The sequence below is a fragment of the Bos mutus genome, chromosome 25 (genome assembly GCF_027580195.1).
Source record: "Bos mutus isolate GX-2022 chromosome 25, NWIPB_WYAK_1.1, whole genome shotgun sequence".
Classification (NCBI taxonomy): Eukaryota; Metazoa; Chordata; class Mammalia; order Artiodactyla; family Bovidae; genus Bos; species Bos mutus.
Genome location: NC_091641.1, coordinates 3,763,242 through 3,784,754, shown reverse-complemented (window position 1 = coordinate 3,784,754; position 21,513 = coordinate 3,763,242). Strand labels below are relative to the sequence as shown.

General features: G+C 54.0%; 1 protein-coding gene across 1 annotated transcript in view; it reads left to right on the top strand.

The window, feature by feature from the left end:
- Positions 1–21,513, top strand: part of SDK1 (sidekick cell adhesion molecule 1) — a 743,568-nt gene that overhangs the window by 555,223 nt on the left and 166,832 nt on the right. The window contains exons 10-15 of the mRNA XM_070363134.1: positions 6,254–6,337; positions 9,655–9,849; positions 11,959–12,075; positions 13,345–13,512; positions 15,374–15,476; positions 17,821–17,997. Of these exons, the coding sequence (XP_070219235.1) occupies positions 6,254–6,337; positions 9,655–9,849; positions 11,959–12,075; positions 13,345–13,512; positions 15,374–15,476; positions 17,821–17,997 (844 nt within the window). The remainder of the gene's footprint in view (positions 1–6,253; positions 6,338–9,654; positions 9,850–11,958; positions 12,076–13,344; positions 13,513–15,373; positions 15,477–17,820; positions 17,998–21,513) is intronic.

Below are 21,513 nucleotides of genomic sequence, written 5' to 3'. Positions count from 1 at the left end.
CCTAGAAATGTTCTTCTGAAAACTTTGAATCGTAAAGCTTGGGAAATAAGAGTGTCGAGATCCTTGGCATATTTATCGCCTTTGGATACTGGTCTTTCTGCCACGATGCTTTTCTATAACTCTTATTTGTCTGTTCTGATCAGTGTTCAGAGGTTAATCTATTACCATTGTATTTTTTACTTTCTGAGCCAGGAGAGAGTGAGAGTCTTGAGTGTTCCCTTTTGTTAAACTGAAAAGTGAGAACAGACAGGTGTCCCAGGACCACGTGTCATCCTGAAACCGAGGAGGAGACACGCTGAGGTGCGGTCCAGCTGCTCTAGCCCCTGGGAGATGCTGGCGTTTAGGAGGTGCGCCTGGCACGCTGACTAAGGGGATCCCGGGAGATGCTGGCGTTTAGGAGGTGCGCCTGGCACGCCGACTGAGGGGATCCTCGTCTGTTTTCAGGTTATGAAAAGGTTGCACTGTATCACGAGGCAGGGCCTGTAGTTCTCGCGTGTTTTAAGCCCCTGTTAGGACCCACACTGGCTGCAATCACTGTTGCAGTGGCCTGTCCAGGAGTGGTGGCTGCCGCCGATGAGCGGTGCCCGCAGGATCGGCCCAGGCGGGACGGCCCCTGCTTCTCTCTGAGGATAAGGCAGGTGAAAATGGGAAGGGAAGTCTCTCAGGAGCAGAAAGCCTCTGAGAGCAGTCACTCCTCCCGCATTAATCACAGACCCTGCAGTCTGCCTCTTTGCAAACCAAGAAAGAACAGAAGCCTGTGTCTTCACAAGAAATTAGCAAGAGTGTGAAGAAATGCTGCAGAATGGGCAGTCCGCGCCATGTTCCTGTCAGTCATGAGGAATCGGCTCTACGGCCCGAGAATGGCTGTCAAATGCACGTGTCGCGAGCCTGCCCGCTGCTCTGAGAGACACGCACGAACTGTAAAGTGTTGGCGAGGCAGGCCTGAGTCAGACTCTACACCAGGGAGCCGGGCCGGCTCCCCACTGCCCTCCTCATCCACGCTTCACAGTGGTCCATCCCGCACCCCGTTTCCTGAGGCGGACCTTTCTTCCGGGGGTGACCTACGGCCGTGTGAGTGCAGCATGTCACAGGTAGAGCCCAAGTTAAAGTCTGTGACGTTTAAGTCTCCAGCAGACGGGGCTGAATTGTGATAAAACGTTTTTTGTTGTTATTGTTCAGTCACTCAGTCACATACGACTCTGCGACCCCATGGACTGCACGCCAGGTTTCCCTGTCCATCACCAACTCCCGGAGCGTGCACAAACTCATGTCCATCGAGTCGGTGATGCCATCCAACCGTCTCATCCTCTGTCATCCCCTTCTGCTCTTGCCTTCAATATTTCCCAGCATCAGGGTCTTTTCTGATGAGTCGGCTCTTTGCATCAGATGGCCAGATTATTTAATCAAGAGAAGAAATTTATCTCCCTGTGAACTAGAACATTTGTTTCCGTCGTAATTCCCTTTGAAAAATATTTAAATCGGTCACGGGAACTTGGTTCTGCATTTCCATCTGGATTCCAGAGCAGATTGTTACTGTATTCTCTGAGTTGCCGCCTCTGCGTATTCAGCTTTTAAAGGTGCACGGACGCACTTGCATCTTTATGATGTTGATTTAAATCCCCTGTACTCATAAGAATTTGCTGTGACAGGTGGGATTTTCTGGCTGAGTCCTGGGAAGGCCCTGAAGAGCCTGTTAGTTCAGACTGATTCGGGAGATTACGGCCCCGAGCCCCGAGATGGTGGAGGGAGGGGTCCTCGAGAAACACGGGGCCCAGCTGTCACGGGGAACCCTGTGGGCAGCTGTCACCATGAACATGCAGATGAAAGGGAGCAGACCCAGGTCGGCTCCCCGTTACTCTGTTTCATACTGGTGAGACCAGTCAGGAGAGCTGTGGCTGCGTACCCCGCCCGCCAGCTCCCCCGCTGGGTGGCTTCATTTCTGAGGTTTAAGCAGGAATATGGGGTCTGACTACAGCAGTGTCGTGGCCGTAACTCTCCTGGGGAAGGTGGCCTCCTAGGCTTGGCGGCCCGTTCTCCTCCACCCGCCCTGTGCAGGGTCCATTTCCTTTTGTGCCCACTGTCTGGGTGTCAGGGTGTCCAGTGTGTGGGTTCAGGGTGCCCACTGTCTGGGGCCAGGGTGCCTGCTGTCTGGGGTCAGGGTGTCCAGTGTGTGGGGTCAGGGTGCCTGCTGTCTGTGCCCAGGGTGTCCAGTGCGTGGGGCCAGGGCGCCTTCCGTGTGACAGATTGGAAGTGCTGGAGTTAACCCCCCAGGAGCATGTTTGTCCAGCACTGCGTGGCCTGGTGGGGAGGAGGAGAACTTCGAGACCAGGAAGATGCATGTCCATCCCTAAAGGAGTGTTAGGCTCCTGAGGCCTGGGGTCATCTCCTCTCTCTCTCCTCAGGTAGGGGGTTTCTAAGTGTCATCTCGGAAATTATATCAGGTCCAAAAACCACAGAGATGACACGTTCTTCCTCGAAGCAGCATCCAGCATGGCAGGAAGACCGCCGTCTGGGTACATCACAGAGATGTGGGTCATCGGCCCCAGGGCACGTGGCCAAGGTGGGGGGGTAGACCCAGCCCGCGGAGGTCAGGGAGGCTCTGCAGAAGGAGCAGGAGGTCTGGCCCTGCAGATCGAGTCTGAATTTTCCAGCGAAGCAACTTGAGTAGGACATTCCCTGCAAAGGAACCAGGACGACTAGGCGGCCTTTGTGTTGCTCAGGTGAGAAAGGACTGCAAACCCAACACCTCAAACTAACACAGACGTGTCACCTCCAGGCAGGTTCCCGGAACCTCCAGGAGGTTCCCGACCTCCAGGCTGCGCTGGGCTGGGCTGTTGTCTGGAAGCTCTGAGAGGGTCCACCTCCTGGCTCACCCAGGGGCTGGCAGATTCAGTTCACGAGGCTGTGGAACTGGACCTTGTTTCCTTCCGAGCTGTTGGAGGGTCGTTCTTGGGTTCTGGAGGCAGCCAGCATCCCTGGCCACAGCCACCTCCGTCTTCAGAGTCAGCAGCAGGCCGGGTCCTCATGCCCAGACCTCTGACCTCCCCTCCTGCCGTCCCTCCTGCTTCCAGCCGGAGAAGGTTCTCTGCTTTTAAGGGTTCCTGTGATGAGGATGGGTCCACCCAACAGATCTAAAGTCTCCCCATTTTTAGATTGATGACCTTGATGACGTCGGCAGAGCCCCCCCTGCCACGCGGTGTAGCGTGTTCATGGGCACCGCTGACTGGGGGTGGACACCTCTGGGGGCGTCCTTCCTGCCCCAGTGGACACAGGCGCCGGCGTGTGGATGATGACGGCGAGTCAAGGGCCCACCCTGGGCTCTGCCGCTTCCCGAGACGGTGGCTCTGGGGGTGGGGTGGGAGGCAGACGGCTGAGGGGGTGTCTCGGGGCCTTCACTGGCAGAGTGCCCTTCTATAACAGGGTTGTTGCCCATGAGCAAGGACACGCACTTGCCCCGAGAAGTCCACGGTGGGGCTGCCTCGTTCACAGCAGACTCTCCCCACCAGGCACCTCAGTGTCTCTCGGTTGATGTGGCCAGTACTCTCCCCGTCTGTTCTCCTTGTAGCCCACTGAAGTAGCTGAGGGTGGAGAGGAGAGTCTTCTGAGTGCTGCGGGGCTGCTGGAGGAGGTGGGGAGAGATAACGGGCGGAGGCAGGGCACGGTGGGATGACCATCGGAAGCCAGGAGGGTCTGAGGCCTGCGGCAGCCCCGAGGCTACTCTGCGTGCTCAGCCACCTGGAAGGCTTTCTGGAAAAGGCAGGAGAATCAATGAATGAGTGAGCAGACCTGGCCTCCCTGGATTTCGGCCACTGAACCCTGCCTGGGGTTTGGCAGCAGAGGAGACAGTGCTTGGCCAGCTCCAGAGGCTGCCCTCCCAGACGTGCCCAGGGAGCCTCGGGGTCACAGAGCACACGGAGCTGGGCACCAGGGCGCTGGCCAGGCGGGGATGACGGCGCTCAGAGGAGAGCGGCCAGGCCAGGCACCTGCAGCCCCAGAGCCAGGCCTGTGGCCAGCCTGGAACTGCCGAGGGCTGCTGTGTGATGACGGCCCCTCGTCTCTGAGCCCAGGCGGGCTGCTCCCCAGCGTCTGGAAGCCCCGGACACTGCAGAGCCAGGAGAACGGCCCCAGGACATCAGTCGGCGTGGCAGTCAGTGTCTGCAGTCTGCACCTCAGGGCTGTCTGGTCCCGTGGGTGCTGAGCATCTTACGTGTGGGGTTTTACCGTCAAAGTGTGACTCCTCTCAGGAGACCCTCAAGGGATGCTGAATGAGAAAAGCCGGGTCCACACGGACAGTACTGTGTGATTGCACGTGTGTAACTTTCTTGAAATGACAGCAATAAAGAGACGGAGAGCAGCTGAGGGTTACCAGAGACCCCGGGTGGGACACTGGGGTGGGTGTGGTTACAGAAGGGCAGCGTGGAGGCTGGACCCATTCCGCATCCTGACTGTGGTGTGGACACAGACCCACATGAGCTGTAACAGTGCACGGGGCCAAGTGCATACACGTGTGCACATACACGTGCGCACGGGGACACACGGGAGGCGGGCAAGGCTGGAGGGGTCGGTGCCAAACACTCAAGGTGCCCCTTTCCCTGTCGGGAAACCGAGCAAAGGACACGGGGGCTCTCTCACTTATCACAGCTGCGTGGGGCTCTCCAGGGATCCCAGAGCAAGATGTGGTCAATCACGGCAGACGCTGATGTTTTACCTTAGTTCTTCTCCTTTCCCCTCACCTCCCTGTAACCAGGCAGCAGGGTAGGTATTGACTTCAGCATCCAGGACGGCTCGGGGCCCGGGCAGGGCACAGCCGCCGGGTCGTTAGCCTGCCGTCTGCTCCTGCTGCCGGTGGCTAGTGCTGCTGGCCTCACCACTGATGAAGGAGACGTGGTGGAGTGTGAGCGTGCGTGCGTGTGTGAGCGTGCGTGTGTGAGTGAGCGTATGTGAGCGTGCGTGTGTGAGTGTGTGTGAGCGAGCGTGTGTGAGCGTGCGTGTGTGAGCCTGCGTGTGTGAACGAGTGTGTGTGAGCATGCGTGTGTGAGTGAGCGTGTGTGAGCGTGCGTGTGTGAGTGTGTGTGTGTGCGTAGCTGAAGACCAGCCTGCTGACGGGGAAGCTGCAGTATTCTTCGAGGCCTGGCCTACACACACACAGCCAGGTGGAGAGTCTGCCCCCATCTGTGGCCGTGGCCTCGGCCAGACGGGCTCCATCCAGCGGTCGTTCCTGCCTGAGCGACGCCGTGATTGCAGGGCTGACACCTGACTGCTCCCAGGGAGGGACTTGCAGCCTTGCCTCCTCCATCGTGTCTCTGAAACACTGAAGTTTTCCCTTCTCTGTTTCCTCCTTTAGGTCCCACCCTGTTTAAAGATTTAGTCAGTACAGAAGGCAGGCCAAGCTCTAGTATCCACAGTCACACAATTAGAGTTGGAAACAAACCTGTCTGGAAGACAGTCCCCGGAAATTATCACAAGGAAAGCTAATGACCAGCCTTGGTTATCCTGATAATGAAGACACTGCTACCTTAATACTCGACAAACGTGGCCATGCCAATGTTGAGTTCCTGCTAAATAAACCAAGAAAAATACTGCAGTTTACTCTCCAAGGAAATTCATTGTTTACTACAACCACTGCTTTTCTGCTGTTCATCCAGCGGCAGGCGGGCGGGCCGGGTGTCTGGAGATACGCAAGGGGTTGTGCTTCCTTTGCTGCTGAAGATGGATGAGAGGTCCATTTCCTTCTTCTCTTAACTATGATTTTGCCTTCCACTGAAGTATTAAATCTATATTTTGGAGAAGAACTGCTAAGACTTTGAAAAATATGCTAATAGGCTGCCCCATTCCCTGATACAGGCTGGGCACCTGCCTGTGGTGCTTTATTTGACAGGTTTTGTGAGTTGTTGTTTAGTTTAGACACGGAAGCAAACTAGCCTATAAAATACTGTGCTGTAAATATAAACCTTTGTGAACCTCATGGGATGGGTCCTTCTAAAATGTGAATTAAGATATTCCATGATTCAGACCCATAAACTGAAAAGTGGCCGTTGCCCTGGGCAGTAATCTGCTTTCTGAAACCTTGGACTATAAATTGCCTTTGGACCCTGCTCACTGAATCCTGAGTTTGTGTGCACGATGGTAGGTAGCTAATGAAGTTTTCAAAAACAGTTCTATCAAAGGAGTTCAAACTCTTTCAGGCTGTAAGGGTCTTCCGAAATACATCTCTTTGGCTTAGGGGCTGTTTCGGTTTTTTTCTTGTTTAAAGAGCCACCCTATTTTACCGCGGAACCCAAGAGTCGGATATTAGCGGAAGTGGAAGAAAACGTGGACATCGTGTGTGAAGCCATGGGTGAGTGAGGGGAGCCGTGGGTGGGTGCAGGTGAGCCACAGAGGGTGGGGGAGCCGTGGGCGGGTGCACAGAGGCTGTGCAGGGAGCCTCCACACGGTGGAGGAACAACAGGGCATCTCCAGGGCACAGCCATCGTCTGGGCAGCACTGGCAGGTGGGCTGTGACGGTGAGAAGGCAGACGCTTCACCTGGAGCAGAACTCAGCTGCTGGGCGTGCAACCTTGGGGAAGGCCTTTGATCTTGCTGGGCTTTTGCGTCCTCACCTGCAAAGCAGGGATAAGAGTATTTACCCAAAGGAACAGCCGTGAAGCCTTAACGGCATCTGTTCTAACAGAGAGAGACCAAGTCTTACCCTCCTGACTCCCTTCAGAGGCTCCGACTCCCCCAGAGTGAGCCTCCCAGGACTTGGGGCAGGAAGTTCGTTCTCATCCCCGGGGTGAGAGGGGATGCTGATCATGTCCGCTCTGAGGGGAGAGAGATCTTTCTAACTTCTTGAATAGGAAATCTTCCTGTTTTTCTGGCTTTTCAGCCTTTGACTGACCTTTGTTCTGTCACGGGGATGATTTGACCTCTTGCCTTGACCCCTCGCTGGCCATTGCTCCTGTTCCACGTCCAGCACACATGTGGTCACACTAGGCCTCCAGCAGGGCCGAGTCATAATCAAAACTGCACAAGTGCCCTGGAGAGGGTCAGGGAATGAGAAGGACCTTTGACATTAAGACCTGTGCGTCTTAAGGGTTTCAGCTTTTCTTCTGAGAGCTTGGAGGCTGAGTGTTTCCCAGCAGTTCTGGGAATCTTCAGGAAAGCACCCCCTTAGATGCAGAGGTGGGAAGATGGAGGATACCCTGTTGTAAAGTCACCGCCTGGGGTCTGGCGAGGGCGCTGCTCACGGATCTCTGGACAGGCCAGATCCGAACCCACATCCACCAGCTCTCCGTAGCCAGTGCTTAGGCCTGGACCCAAACAGATGCGACTGACCTGCAGGGAGGCAGCGGGGGTGCCCCTCAGGGTAGTGTGGAGGGTCAGCGTAGACATGGGCGTCCAGTGCCCGCCCCTGCATCCACTGAGCCTCCTGCAGAGGCGGCTCCGGCCCAGGGGAGTTGGTTCCTCGGGGCTCCGGCCCCTGCCCCAGCAGCTCCCGGAGCGCCGTGTCCAGCCCTGCCCTGCGCCCTTCTCTGTGACCGGCTCGACCCACAAGGATGGCGCCAGGAGGGGAGAGGAGGGGTCCTGTGAACTTCCCGGGGAAATCTTTCCTTACCGTGGCCCCGTTGTTCTCACCTCTGTCTAAACACCAGTTTTTTAAGGCCAACAACTCTCTGAAAGTGAGACTATAAAATATTTAGAGTGCTTATACTTTAGAAACAAGAGTCTGCCATATTGCAGGGATAAGATTTCTGTTTATGACATTAAATTGCCCCCAAATAGAACTATTCCTAGTTCCCTGTATACTAACAATTATTTTTCTATAAATGACAATGTTAGGCTCTCCCTTTGACAAGAAGATGCTTTTCTTGCATGATTTCTACAGAGTAAACTGCTTGTTAAGTACAGGCTTATAAATACGTACTGAACAGGTCTTTCAACATTGCGTTGCCATCATATAATTTACTGCTTTCTTTTAATTTTGACAATGAAACCATAGCAGCATGTGAAGAGGTTATTCTTTATGAAAGCTGCATCATGTAATTGCTATTACGAGACTTTACATGCAGTGGTTATGCTTTTACCTTCAAATGAATTTTTTTTAATTTCCTTATTTAATGAAAAGTGACAGGAAACATAATGAAGGCAAAGAACAGAATCTGAGAATACATTATCCTGAAATATTCCACGATATTAGCTTTATTTATTAAAGAAGACATCTTACACCTACACAGTATCACAATTGAACAGATCTGAGTGTGCCTTTCAGCGTGAATCGTGTCGAGATGTTTTATTCAAATTCATTTTATATTTAGGGAAGCTGAGGCACAGAAGGATCCAAGATCTAGAAATAAGCCAGGTGCTTCCACATTTTTCCGACAACCGGCATCCTGTGCCCATGGAAGCCCAGGACCCCGTCTCGAGTGCCTCGGTCTGTTCCACCGACGGCCTCTCTGGTCCACCCTCTTGGGTGGCCTGACCCTTCTTGGCTTCAGGAGGAGGGAGCAGGGAAGCAATCTTCCCTTTGCTGGTTCCCCAAGGACCTAAGGGAACCGAGAGGAGGGCCCTGTGTGTCCCAGGCAGCAAAGCCACCAGGAACAGTGCGTTTCCATGCGGCTGCCTGGCCACCTGCAGTGACCACACCCGTTTGGGGGACAAGCAACAGAGGTCCTCGTGCTCCTGGGCCAAGGACAGCCCCTCACTTACACCCCAGGTTCTGCCCCGTGGCCCTGTCCACTGAGCACACCCGCCTGGCGAATCCCAACCTCAAGCCTCCTTCCAGGTGGTGAGGCCGCGTGCAGCTCGTCTCACTGCTCGGGAGTCTCGGCCTCCCCGTGACATCACCCGAATGCGGAGGGGCACCCGGGAGGGGCGGCTGGGCCTTGGGCCTCCATCTGATGCTGGCCCACCTGCTCTTGGGCACAGGCATGGGAGCACCACCCCCCCAACCCCGTCATCTCTGCACCAACCTGGTCTCGGGGCCACAGTGACGTCTCCCGAATCCACAACCTGGACCAGATGCGCCCTGCATGCGTGCTGCTTGAGCCCATCCACCAGGCCCCCAGTGCGTGGATCAGTGCCTGATTCATGTGACTGATCGTGCGTGCATCAGGAGCGCGTGGATCAGTGACCCCGACTCCTGAGATGGGGTGCTGTAGTCCCAGGCTGTGCGGTGAGCACGCCACCTGGGCTGGGCGCTGGGAGGAGCTTATGTGCTGATGCGATCGGTCTTCACAGTCACCTTCGAGGGGGGACACCACTTCCTTACCGAGTCCCAGGGAACAGGGAAGAAGAGGGGTTACCTGCCCTGCCCAATGGCACAGCTTGGAGGGGGCACCTGTCTCCCACCCTGGTGACCCTTCCCCAGTCCCCACGAGACAGAGGCAGTCACCGCAGGGCCAGGGGCCTTCCTCCCAGCACTGTCTGAGGTCAGTCACAACCGTACCCATAGGTCAAGGGCAGGGCCAGGCCGTGGGAAGAGCTGGAAGGGTCTGCAGTCCGCTCCCCATCTGCATGGAAGATAAGAACACCACCCGACCGGGCGCTTGGAGGGGTGAGGAGATGCCCAGTGAAGTGCTGCCATCCTACCTTGGAGTCGTTTTGCCTCAGTCCTCATATAGCAGTTCTTGAAATTTAGTGAGTTTTAAATGCCCGACTGTTTCCACTTCTCTGCAGGGGTCCCTCCTCCCGCCCTCCAGTGGTTCAAGGATGCCATCTCCATCAACAAGCTCCAGAACCCTCGGTACCAAGTGCTGGCTGGCGGAGGCCTGCGCGTCCGGCAGCTGCGTCCAGAGGACTCGGGGATCTTCCAGTGCCTGGCCAGCAACGCGGGCGGGGAGGTCCAGACCCACACCTACCTGGACGTCACCAGTGAGTAGGCTTCCCTGCCCTCGCCCCATGGATGCTCAGAGAACACGGGTGTCTGTCCAGCCCAAGTGCCCACACCCCGGCCACTTGAACGCGCTGCTCTGTTGAGACGTAGAAGCAAAGTCCCCATCTTTCTGGGCAGAACTGGAAAGACTAAGTGGACGGCTCATGCCTAATCTTCTTCTTTTGATCTTTTTCTACCTGTTCTTATATATTTATTCTCTATTTTCGTTTTATTGAACAATTACAGTGCTTTCGTGAGTTTCTTTTATGATCCCATTAACAGAAATGCTTTGGCGCTATGAAAAATAAGATAGAGGCACCTGTGCGTTTTCTCTTTAACCTCCCTTAGTTGCTTTTCTTCTAAAGCAAGTAGAGTTTAGTGATTATGGAATTCTCATACTTGCCCCGTCGGGAAGCAAAATGCTGATGTCTCCAGGTGTGGGGGCCATTCAGGAAATCAAATCACGGCCAGCGTGTGCATGGCCAGTGGCTCTTGTCAGCGGTGACTCAGAAGACACTGGTGCAATATTGAGATATTCATGCATGCATTTTGCTAAACTAGGAGTCACTTCCTCTGACCTTGCCCAGGGTCAAATTTCCCCTCCATTGTGGAGTCTAGGAAACCAGTGTCACTTCAAGCAGTAAAAGTAATACTGGGGTCTTAAGCTGGAAACTGAGTTTTGATCTATTAGAATTACTTGGGGATTCCCAGGTGGCATTAGTGGTAAGGAATCCGTCTGCCAGTGCAGGAGACAACATAAGAGACACGGGTTTGATCCCTGGGTTGGGAAGATCTCCTGGAGAAGGGAAGGGCAACCCACCCCAGTATTCTTGCCTGGAGAATCCCATGGACAAAGGAGCCTGGCGGGCTATGGTCCATGGGGTCTCAAAGAGTGAGACTCGACTGAGTGTCTGAGCCCGGAATTACTTAAGCCTGTTCTGCAGCAGGGGGCCAGGGTGTGCGGGGCAGGGACTGTACAAAGCCAGTAACTGCTTTTGGCTTTGAGGGAGGTGGTTTCTGTTGCCCTCACTCACCTCTGCTGTCGTAACCTGGAGGCAGCCCAGACAGGTCTGAGCAGACGGGGCTGTTCACAGGGCTTCATTTACAGAAACAGGGACAGACTGGACCGGGCCCAGAATGGAGGCCGCAGACCCCGCTCTCATGGGAGACCCAGGGAAGACCACCTGATCCCAGCCAGTCTCAGCTCTCTCTTCAAAATGTAGCCAGCTCAGCCCAGGTCACAGGGGTCTCAGGAGGATCAGTTTGGAAATTTAAATGAAAGTGCCACTTAACCTGGTTCCCATGACAACTGGAGCAGGAACAAATAAATACCTGTAATGATCATGCTACATATCTGTTTTGTAAGTACAGGGCTTTGCAAAGTGGATTTTTTTTTTAATTAAAGCACTTTTCATGAAATAAAAATATAGTGTGCAAAACAATCAGTATCTATTTCTTCATTTAACAAGCATTTACTGAGCACCCATGTCAGTTACTCTGGGCCTGTGAGGCTCAGGGACAAAGCTAAGATTCTTTTCTGAGGTCCTTAGACTCTAGTTATTTTAATGTTCAAAATGGATCCTAGGAAGTGTCAAAATGTCATCTCTTGGGTGATATTTAATATTCAGAAATTAGATCTCTATTTTTTTTAACAATGAAAGCAGGTTGTTTGATTTCTATAAATAAATGTCCATCTTCTCTTTAATGTTCATCTGAAAGCTCTGTGGTTCAGTGGTAAAGAATCCACCTGCCAATGCAGGAGACATAAGAGACATGGGCTGGGTTGATCCCTGGGTCAGGAAGATCCCCTGGAGGAGGGCCTGGCTACCCACTCCAGTATTCTTGCCTGGAGAACCCCAGGGACAGAGGAGGCTGGCGGGCTGCAGTCCACAGGGTCACAGAAGCGCCGGCTGTGAAGCGACTGAGCACGCGTGCAGAGGCCCTCCTGCTCTCGCCGCCTCGTGCTGGCAGAGGGTTACAGTCGGTCCTGAAGGGTTCACCCTTTATCGCTGCAGCACCGTCTGCGGTTAGTCCTGTAAACTCCCAGGCAGATGCCTCCTCCAGGCTGGCCTGAGCATTCCCGTCTCACTGTCGCGTCCTCTGCCTAGATGTGGCCCCCGCCTTCACCCAGCTCCCGGTGGACACCACGGTGACCGACGGGACGACGGCCGTGCTCAGGTGTGAGGTGTCCGGGGCCCCCCGGCCGGCCATCGTGTGGAGCAGAGGTAGGTGGCTCGCACCTGCCTCGGGAGGCGAGCCGGCCGGGCAGGGTTACCTCTGTTATTCCCGCTCACCCACCCGTTCTGTGACGAGGAAAATCCTGGGGAGCCAGACCGGCGAGACCCCACGAGCTCCACGGAGCTCACCGTCCGAAGAAGAGGCACATGCCCCTACCACGCGCGGACAGCTCTTTCCTCTGCAGACCCTCCGTCAGTGCCTCGGGCCGGGTGGCCCCTTAAATCAGGGCGCCCGGTTTCAGCCCCTTTGTGAAGGAGGGAGGTCACGGCTAGGAGTACGTCCTTTGTTACTGTAAGCGAGCTGCTTCCAGCGCAGGATCACCTGCGTCCTCAGCGGACGTGTGCGACACTCAGTCTGACTCTGTTTCCGTTCCTGTGTGGAGTCGCGTCCCGGGCTGGTCACAGCACCCCACCCCCCGCCCGGCCCCATCTACACCTCAGGCACCCCGCCACTGAATGGATGGCACACGCGGTCCGTCCTTGACAAGCCCCAGCTGAATTGGGTTCCTCCCCATAGATCATGCTTGATGGACTGTATCCAGGTGAAACCTCAAAACTTGCACTTTTTTCTCCCCCGGACAAGCCTTTGGTGGCTTCCCAACTCTCGAAGGGGCCTCAGCTTATAGACACAAAGATCTGGGAAGCTACCGATTAATCGGAAAGAGGGGATTCTTTCATTTTAGATATTTTCTTCTTGTCTTTCCTGATTTAGAATGTAATAATAGCTTTAGATAGAAAATGTATATACACAAAGAAAAAAGAAAATTTATATACAGAAAACTCAGAATCAGCCACTCAGAGGAAGCCATCACATTTATGGATCGTAATTTTTTTTAACTTTTTACTTTGTGTTAAAATTTAGCCAATTAACAGTGTTGTGACGGTTTCCAGTGAACTCTAAGGGCTTTGGCCAAATGTACACTTGGATCCTTTCTCCCCCAGACTCCCCTCCCATCCAGGCTGCCACATGAGGCTGAGCAGAGTCCCACGTGCTGTACAGGAGAAAGACAGCAGAGTGTACATGTCCATTCACAGATCACAATTTTCTTAACTGAGTCTCTCCGCATTGGACAGTTAGGGTGTTCTTGGCTTCGGTTATCCTAACGACTGCTAAACAAACTGCTTTGGTTACTTCCGTGCATATAGTTTCCACTTTCTTCTGATTATTTCCTCGTTTATCTTCCCGGCTGCAGCCACAGCATTGCATCTCCTTGAACGTTACGGTTCTCACGTCCCTGTTTTCTCTGTCGTCCGCAGGAAGCCACATTCTGGCCAGCGGCTCTGTGCGGATCCCCCGATTCATGCTCCTGGAGTCTGGGGGTCTGCAGATCGCCCCCGTCTCCATCCAGGACGCAGGCAGCTACACCTGCCACGCAGCCAACTCAGAGGGCTCCCTGGACGCGTCCGCCATGCTCACCGTGTGGAGTGAGGACCGCGGCCCACGCGGGCCGATCTGTTACTAATGGTTTAATCAGCACATCGTCTGCGCTTGGGGATGTCAATGTGCCCTTGGACTCCCTAATCTAATCAAAGGAGAATCATTATTTTTACAACTAATTTAGAGAAATCTGTTGAGCAATTAGTCTTTTTCAGCTTCTAAAAGAATAATTAGAAAATGTATTCAAAGACTTAATGGGAACATTTCAGGAGAGATAAAAGGTTAACTTTTTAAAGTCAGTAGAGTAGGGGTATTATGCCAAACTAGTTCAAATAACAAAACTGAGAAGTTGGCTAATTTTATACAAATCACATGAGAAGAATAGATCAAGAATTCAAATCCAAGGGGAAGTATTTTTCCCATACTGTAATTATAACCAACTAAAACATTCCTCATATATTAAGTATGGACGTTTCCTATGTGTAGGAGTGAACTATAACACTATTTCTGAAATGCAGAATAAATTGTTTTCCAGAACCTAGGGTTTGGATTACCAAGTATTCAGCCTCACCGGCTGATAAACTTTTCCCTCTCTGCTTCATCCGTATCCATATCACTACAAAACATTGTCCAAAACAGCCAGTAACAGTGCTCATTAATAGATTTTGCTAAAGCCATCTATATGAGGAGAGAAACTTTGAACTGCCTGAGTGAGTAATTTGTTAAAATACCTTCCTTGAAGAAAAGCTAGAAAAGCACTTGTGCTTTATTTCATATCTGGTTTAAATTTCTATAATATAGTTGGTGTCCACTCTGACAAATGGCCCTTCCTAATTTATTAGGTTTTCTAAAGATATCACTAGTTTTTTAAAAAACCATGAGTACAGCACCCCCCCATATTGTTAAATATTTACTAGAAAAGAGGTTTTGTTCCACGGGATAACCTAATGTGTCAGCCACGTCTAATTCATCCAGCGTCCCTGGAAATTAACTAAGTGTAAAAGCTTCTGGAAAACTGATGTCTGCATCTCTGTAGGTCATTCAGCAGAGCATATTGTGGGTCTGCTAAGATGCAAAATTGTGGTAACACAAGAATGGCTGGCACAGCCCCGCGTGGCCTGGGGTCTCCCCAGGCACCCCCACCCTGTCTGTCCCAGTGGGAGCAAACAGCAGCACCCCTTTCATAGGCAGGAAAACCGAGCTCCGAGCAGAGGTGCTTCTCTGGATGCCCCACGGGTGAGCGGTCAGGCAGGGACCCAGCCTCCTGATCTGGGCTCCGGGCTCTTTCCTGCCTCAGAGCAGCCCCGGCCTCGAGGTGTGCGGCGTGGGGGCACAGGGCAGGGCCGTGGAGTGAGGGCGGGCGTTCAGGCCTGCAGAGAGCACCGGGTCCCCCGTGCACTGGCCCCGGACTATCCGGCAAGAGACCCTGCAGGGCCGAGCACCGGTTTCCCCTCCTGGTCGCTGGGAGGATCACAGCCCTCGCAAGGCTGTTGTAAGGATTAAGTAAACCCATAAATGAAAGTGCTTTGCAAAGCCATGAGGTGCAGTGTGGACCTTACCAGAATGTTGATCCTCTCGGGAAAGAATCCAGATTCTTCCTCAGAGCGTAGAGCCTGGTAGACACCTGCCTGTGATCTTGCTTCCCGTTTCCTTCTGGAGCGTTCCGAGGTCGGGGCATGACCTGGGGGGTGGGGGACGGGAGGCCTGCCTGCCTCCCCGAGATGCAGATGGGCTTGCTTTCCATTCCCTGAACATCTCTGAGCGCTTCCGTTTACACTCGTTTTGCCAAGGTGACAGGAAGCGAGGTTGTGACGTCAGATGACCAGTTTGTTACCCCCCAACCCCCCACCGAGGGAGGAAGCTCTCAGCCACAGGGTCCTGTCTGAGCTGCAGTTTGTGTCTTTGCAGATCGAACGTCCATCGTGACCCCTCCAGAGGACCTCGTGGTGATCAAGGGGACCACGGCCACGCTGCACTGTGGAGCCACCCACGACCCACGCATTTCTCTCCGGTCAGCTCCGTCAGTTACAGCATTAACATTCCGTGAGCTGGGGCCCTGAGGTAGAGATGAGAGGGGAGAATCTCGGGAGCTTTGATTTCAGCCACAGATCCCTGATTACAGCCTCGTACAGTCCCGGGCCCCTTCATTAATCACACAGACCCCATTTTCCACTCCAGCCTTATGTGTTATTTACAGCGAGCTGTGCTCCACTTCATGACTTCAATACAGCGTTTCATGATTTTTCTGCCAAGGTTAATACACTATCTGTAAAACGTGCTTGTCAGAGGCTGATACTTAATGAGAGAAAAATCCAGAGAGATAGAATGGGATTTCAGCAGTGTTTGCACTGGGGCCGGGCTGGACCCGAGGGGTCTGCTCTACCGCAAGGACGGCTCCTGTGTATCAGGCAGAGAGGGAGCACCACGTGGGGGAAGGCCCCGCAGTGATCACCTCGCTTAGAGGAAAACACATGGAACGAGGGGAACTGGAGGATGTGAAGGCCCGCTCAGGGGACGGTGACCCCGCCCCAGCTTTGTCTGACTCAGCCTGGAAGGTCGTGATGAAGAACCTGACCATCCAGGTGGACACGGGGCAGCAGACCCAGGTGGCTGTCGACCACGAGCTTCTTCCCCAAGAGCCGCCACTTTCAGAAGAGTTTTTAATTTTCAGAACCAGCCTTGAGCATGCATCTAGAAAGAGGACACGGTCATCCTCGTGTTTCCACTCTGGCCTCAGCCCCAAAGGCATGCAGTCAGCCCTGACGGAACCGAGGCGTCCTCCTGCTTCCTCACATTCCTCTCTGAGCAGGGGGAGAGGGCCCTGACGGGACCGAGGCGTCCTCCTGCTTCCTCCCATTCCTCTCTGAGCAGGGGGAGAGGGCGGTGGACGCATAGACACGTCACTACCTGGATGTGGAGCCCGGCTGTTTTCTCTCTTCTTGGGCAGCTGTTGGACAAATTGAGAATTGTTGTATTTCTGTCTGCCTCTCTGGAGTTCCCCAGAGCTCAGAAATCAAGTTTGCCTTCCTTCCAAGAATGTTGAATGTAAAGCAAACACACAAAAGCCGACGAATTAGAAGATAACCTAGAGAATTCTTGGATCCTAGAGAATTCATTCGTTTCTAAAGGACTTAGGAGTGTCACCCAACACAGGACAAACAGGTATTTTCTGCTACCCTAAGGCCACGAGAGAAACCCCTCAGATCTGTGCGGTTTCCTTGTAGCTCCTTATGTGGTTAAACAGAGTCGGAGCTCACTCCTGAGAAGTGATTAAGTTGCTCACTCTGGCAGCCCCCGCCTGGACACCGGAGGGGCGCTGGCCCTGATCACTGCTCCCGGAGCGAGCAGCGGATTCCCCTCCTTCCCGCAGGGTCGGTCCCGCTCTGTCTGCGGGTGATGCCGGACGAGCCGAGTGGCGACACCTGTGCTCTGTGTGCGTCAAGCCTGAAAGAAGTGGGCGCGTTTTGGAAATCCAGTCCAGGATTTGGGAGAGGAGAGCCAGCACTGTGATCCCATCCAGCAGTGACCAGTGAGGGGCCCCTGCCCACCCACAGCCCCAGGCTGGCGGGCTCCTAGCGGCGTCTACATGTGAAAAGAAAAGCGTGCCAAAGCGTCATAAGGAATAAAAAGAGAAGAGCGTGCAGTTTTAAGGACTGAGTGACTGGGTTTTAAGAAAGCGTGTTGCCGGGGTGTGATGCGTTTTCTTCAGGAATTGGGGAATTCCGCCCTGGGGACTTTTACGCAGCCCTGCCCCGTCCAGCCTCACTCTGGCCTCCAGGATGTTCCTCCGTGGGAGGGACAGATGTAGTGGTGACAGGTGTGACCACAACCCCTCAGACTGCCTGTCCCGAAGCCCAGGACTGAGCAGTGTCCGCCCTTGTCTTCAGTGTCCAGCTTTTAACTTCAGCATCTGCCTCTGTGTTTCGACCAAGACCTTAGGTTGCTTTCCTTTTTTTAAGGTGTAATTCCCATGTTAGGTAACACCCTTTAAAGAGCACATTTCAGTGGTTCTTACTATTTACTACAATTCATTCACAAAGTCGTGCTGCCCAGGTGGCTCTAGTGGTAAAGAACCCGCCTGCCAATGCAGGAGACATGAGAGACGCGAGTTTGGTCCCTGGGTCAGGAAGATTCCCCCGGAGGAGGGCATGGCACCCACTCCAGCATTCTTGCCTGGAGAATCCACGGACAGAGGGAGCCTGGCGGGCTACAGTCCATGGGGTCACAAGGCCTGGACACAACTGAAGCAGCGTAGCACACACACACGTTCACAAGTCACCAAGGGCTCACTTTTCAACCGAGGGCGAAGGTCAGCGGCCGGGGTCCTCACTCAGGCCTCTCTGCTTGGCCCACAGCTACGTGTGGAAGAAGGACAACGTGGTCATCGCCCCGTCCAGCAGCTCCAGGGTCGTGGTGGAGAAAGACGGGTCCCTCCTCATCAGCCAGACGTGGTCGGGCGACATCGGGGACTACACGTGTGGGGTGATCTCCGAGGGCGGGAACGACTCCAGGACGGCGCGCCTGGAGGTGATGTGAGTGCCTCGCCCGCCTGCGCGCCCGCCGCTCCTCCACGCTGGTCACACGGCGGTGGGTCGACAACAGGGATCAGAGGCTGCCGCCCCGGGCCGCAGACACGCACGCTTGCAGGGCTGGGGGTTTGGTCATCGCCTTGGGCCTCAGACACGCACACTTACAGGGTGGGGGTCGGCAACCTTAAAGTCGGGTCGTGTCCGCCCTCAGCTTGGCTGGTTCACGATTGCTCTTCCTCCTCGATGATCCCCTCCGACCCTGCGTCCTGACGAACTGTTTACCCCGCCCTTCCACGCAATGCCCGTCAGAATCTCCAGCTGGTAAAGGACAGCAGGCCGGCCCGGTGCCACTGAGAGCCCACTGCTCTCTGAGGGGAGGCACGCACCTCCCACCAGCACTCACGGAGGTGGCAGGAAGGCCAGGCAGGCGGGATGGGCAGCTGCCTGGCCTTCTGGGGTGGGGAGCCATGGGGGCCACACTCGCCCCCCACAGCCCCTCTCCTCACAGGCAGGAAGCTGAAGGGCCTGCTGACCAGGTCATCTCTGCAGCGTTTATTTGCTGTCGTTCAGTCGCTCAGTCGTGTCCGACTCTTTGTGACCCCATGGACTGCAGCACGCCAGGCTCCTCTGTCCTCCACTCTCTCCCAGAGTTTGCTCAGATCCACGTCCACTGAGTCAGTGATGCCGTCTAACCACCTCACCCTCTGTCTCCCCCTTCTCTCTCCCGGGGCTGGAGGATGACACAGCTCTGCGTTTTGAGGCCTGGCCGTGTTTGGCATACCTGGGGCGCTCAGTGAATGCACTTTGGTGGTTGAATGAACATGTGTGTCGCGGGCCTCCAGTAGTCCTCGCAGCCAGTCTGCTCAGGCCTCTGGCCTTCCTTGTAGGTGTGTGAGTGCCTGGGCCCCCCACCGCTTGAGGGTGCCCGCCCTGCTCAGCCCTGGTCCCCTGTCTTCCTTCCCCCATCCACAGCTCAGGGGAAGACCTTCCTAAAAATTGTTGATGATTCTGGCGTCCACAACCCATGAATCCACGTGACACACCGCGCTATTCACAGTTAAACTACCTTTGAGAACTCAGATCATCCATCACTGGTACCAAATAAATAAATGTGAGCATTTCATAAAGATTCTGTCAGCAGAAGCCGAACTGCACGCTTGCAGTGTAGTGGGCGCTTTTATTCCGCACAGCTTTTATGTTCTGCTGATTTACATATCTTCCCTACTATTTGCTTATTTGATTTCCTCTAAGTAAAATGCATTTTTTTTCCAGCAAATGTTGCTGTATCTATAAAATAATGGGCTTTCTGTAATGGGAAAACACCTCATCTCCAAATACAGAATACTGCAGCTTCGCGATTCAAACCAATTTAGGTGCGACTGGTTGCAGAGCTGATGTGAGAGACAGCGGTCCTCGTGAATTGTTGGTGTAATGAGCTCTCAGTTCTTCCAAATCGGAATGAATGGGGAAGGTTGTAGGTTAGAGCGCACGTATCTTTAGATCCAATAAGGTCCTAACTCTAGGACGTCGGCAATGACAATAGTGATGATAATAGTCATAACTCAGGATTGCGGGGCATTCGAGCTTCTCAGAGAACTTGCAAATCCAGCGCGTTAACATCTCCCGGATTCGCTCGGATGACAACAACCACAGTCTCCTGTTGCAGGAGTGACTGAGAGCTACTCTCGGCTAAATAGTGTCCTTCAGAAGAGCCTGAGAGCATGCTTCCCAGCCTCCCCGCTCGAGTTAAAAGCCACTTTGTTAAATATAGAAATTAGAAACGTTACAAGTGGGCTTCTCAGGAGCAGGCCGGCCGCTGGCAGCTCTCCTGTGGGCTTGCTCCATAGTTGGCGCCCTGAAGCGTCTGCTCTGTGTCAGCCTGGGGGGCAGGGGGGCTAGGGGACCCTGGTTGGGGGAGAAGCCACCATTGCAGCAGGGCCACCGGCTGCCCCCGAGCGATGCTGGCCTGGGGGCCCCTCCCCAGCTCCCATGCTGCAGCCTTGGTCTTCTCACCTGTGAATGGGGTGCGTTGTCATTTACCTTGAAGGATGGCGGTGAAGTTTGACTGGACTGGCCAGGAGCCCCGCTCAGGGGGGACAGTCAGTCCCAGATCTTACTATGCCTCACCATCTCATAAAAAAATACTCCTCTTTTCATCAACAGCACCCCCACACACACACTGGGGCCAAGAGGTGTCTCTCTTTCACCCTACTTTATTTCTGCCTGAAGTCTGTGACCCTCGGACGCACCAGGCATGTCTATCTGCCACGGAGGCCTTGGTGCCTGGAACAGGTGGCCCATCAGTGTCTGAGGAAGCCCCACTCCACTTAGCAGATTGAGACAGGTTTGGGTATTTGGTACCACCAAGGAGGATTAATTTCAGAGGGGTCTGCCTCACCCCCTCCCAGAGAGGAGAAGTCTCTGCAATTCCAGAGGGTCTCATAACACATCTGACCAATTAACAACACGCAGTCTTGGTTATGCTGGTCACCGGCCGTGTTAGTTGTGTCTGTCCTACCAGTTTGCTGGGGCCTTACAGGAAGAAACCGGGTCTGGGGTGACTGCAGACCCCTGAAGCTTCTTGCTGTATTGAGCACCCCAGAGGGACCAGACGCCAAGGCTCTGTGGGTTGACTGTTAATCATTTAAAAACCCAATTAGCACCGCGTCTTTCCTTCTGAGACCAGAGACTAATTCCTCTGAGCCAGAGTACAGAGGAAAGCCTCATTTACGGAGCGGCTGGAGACGTGGCCCCGAGGCAGTGGGAGAGGTTTCCTTCACTAGAACCGCTTCTGACAAAGCCGTAATACACAGCGAACAATTTAGTGCCATTTCTCAAGAGCTATCGAGCCCCCGCTGCCTTCATCCTCGGAGTGAAGTCAGAGAAGATGGGTTTGACCGAGGCGTCATTTGTCCGCTCAAGGGGCAGGGCTTTTCTATAGGAAAATGCTCATTTTTCTATAAAATGCTCATCGGCCCCTCTCCCTCCCGGGCAGCCCCCCGCGAGCGCCCCTTCACCATCCGCTTCCTCTCGGGTCTCTCCCCAGCTGGTTTTTCCCAAACGCACCTCGCTGCCTCGCCGGCCGCACAGGCCGGGCCTGGTTGTTGGTAATTTCTGCCTTTACCACGGCCTAGTTCCCCAATGGCGAGTTCTCTTCAAACTGCGCGGTGACTCAGCATGGGCTTCACCCCCGCGTCCTCGGATCCTTTCGTTTGTCACACCGTCTGCACGTCAGGGTCGCGAGTCACTCTGCTGATCGTTTATCTCCTTTCCGAGCTGGCAGAGACGTGCTGAGACACCCTCTCCTGCTATCAGATAAGATCCTCCGAAGTGGATTCAGAATATCGGAAAGCCTCATTTGTCAGCTGTGGACGGGTTAGTCGAGTATTTCACCAAGCTTAATTTTCCAGATAACCGAAACTTATCATTTAAAGAAACAGTGTACGTTTCCAATGTATATTAAAGAGTTCTTTGCATTGTGAACCCGGTAATATTGAACGCCAGAGATATGCTAGAGAG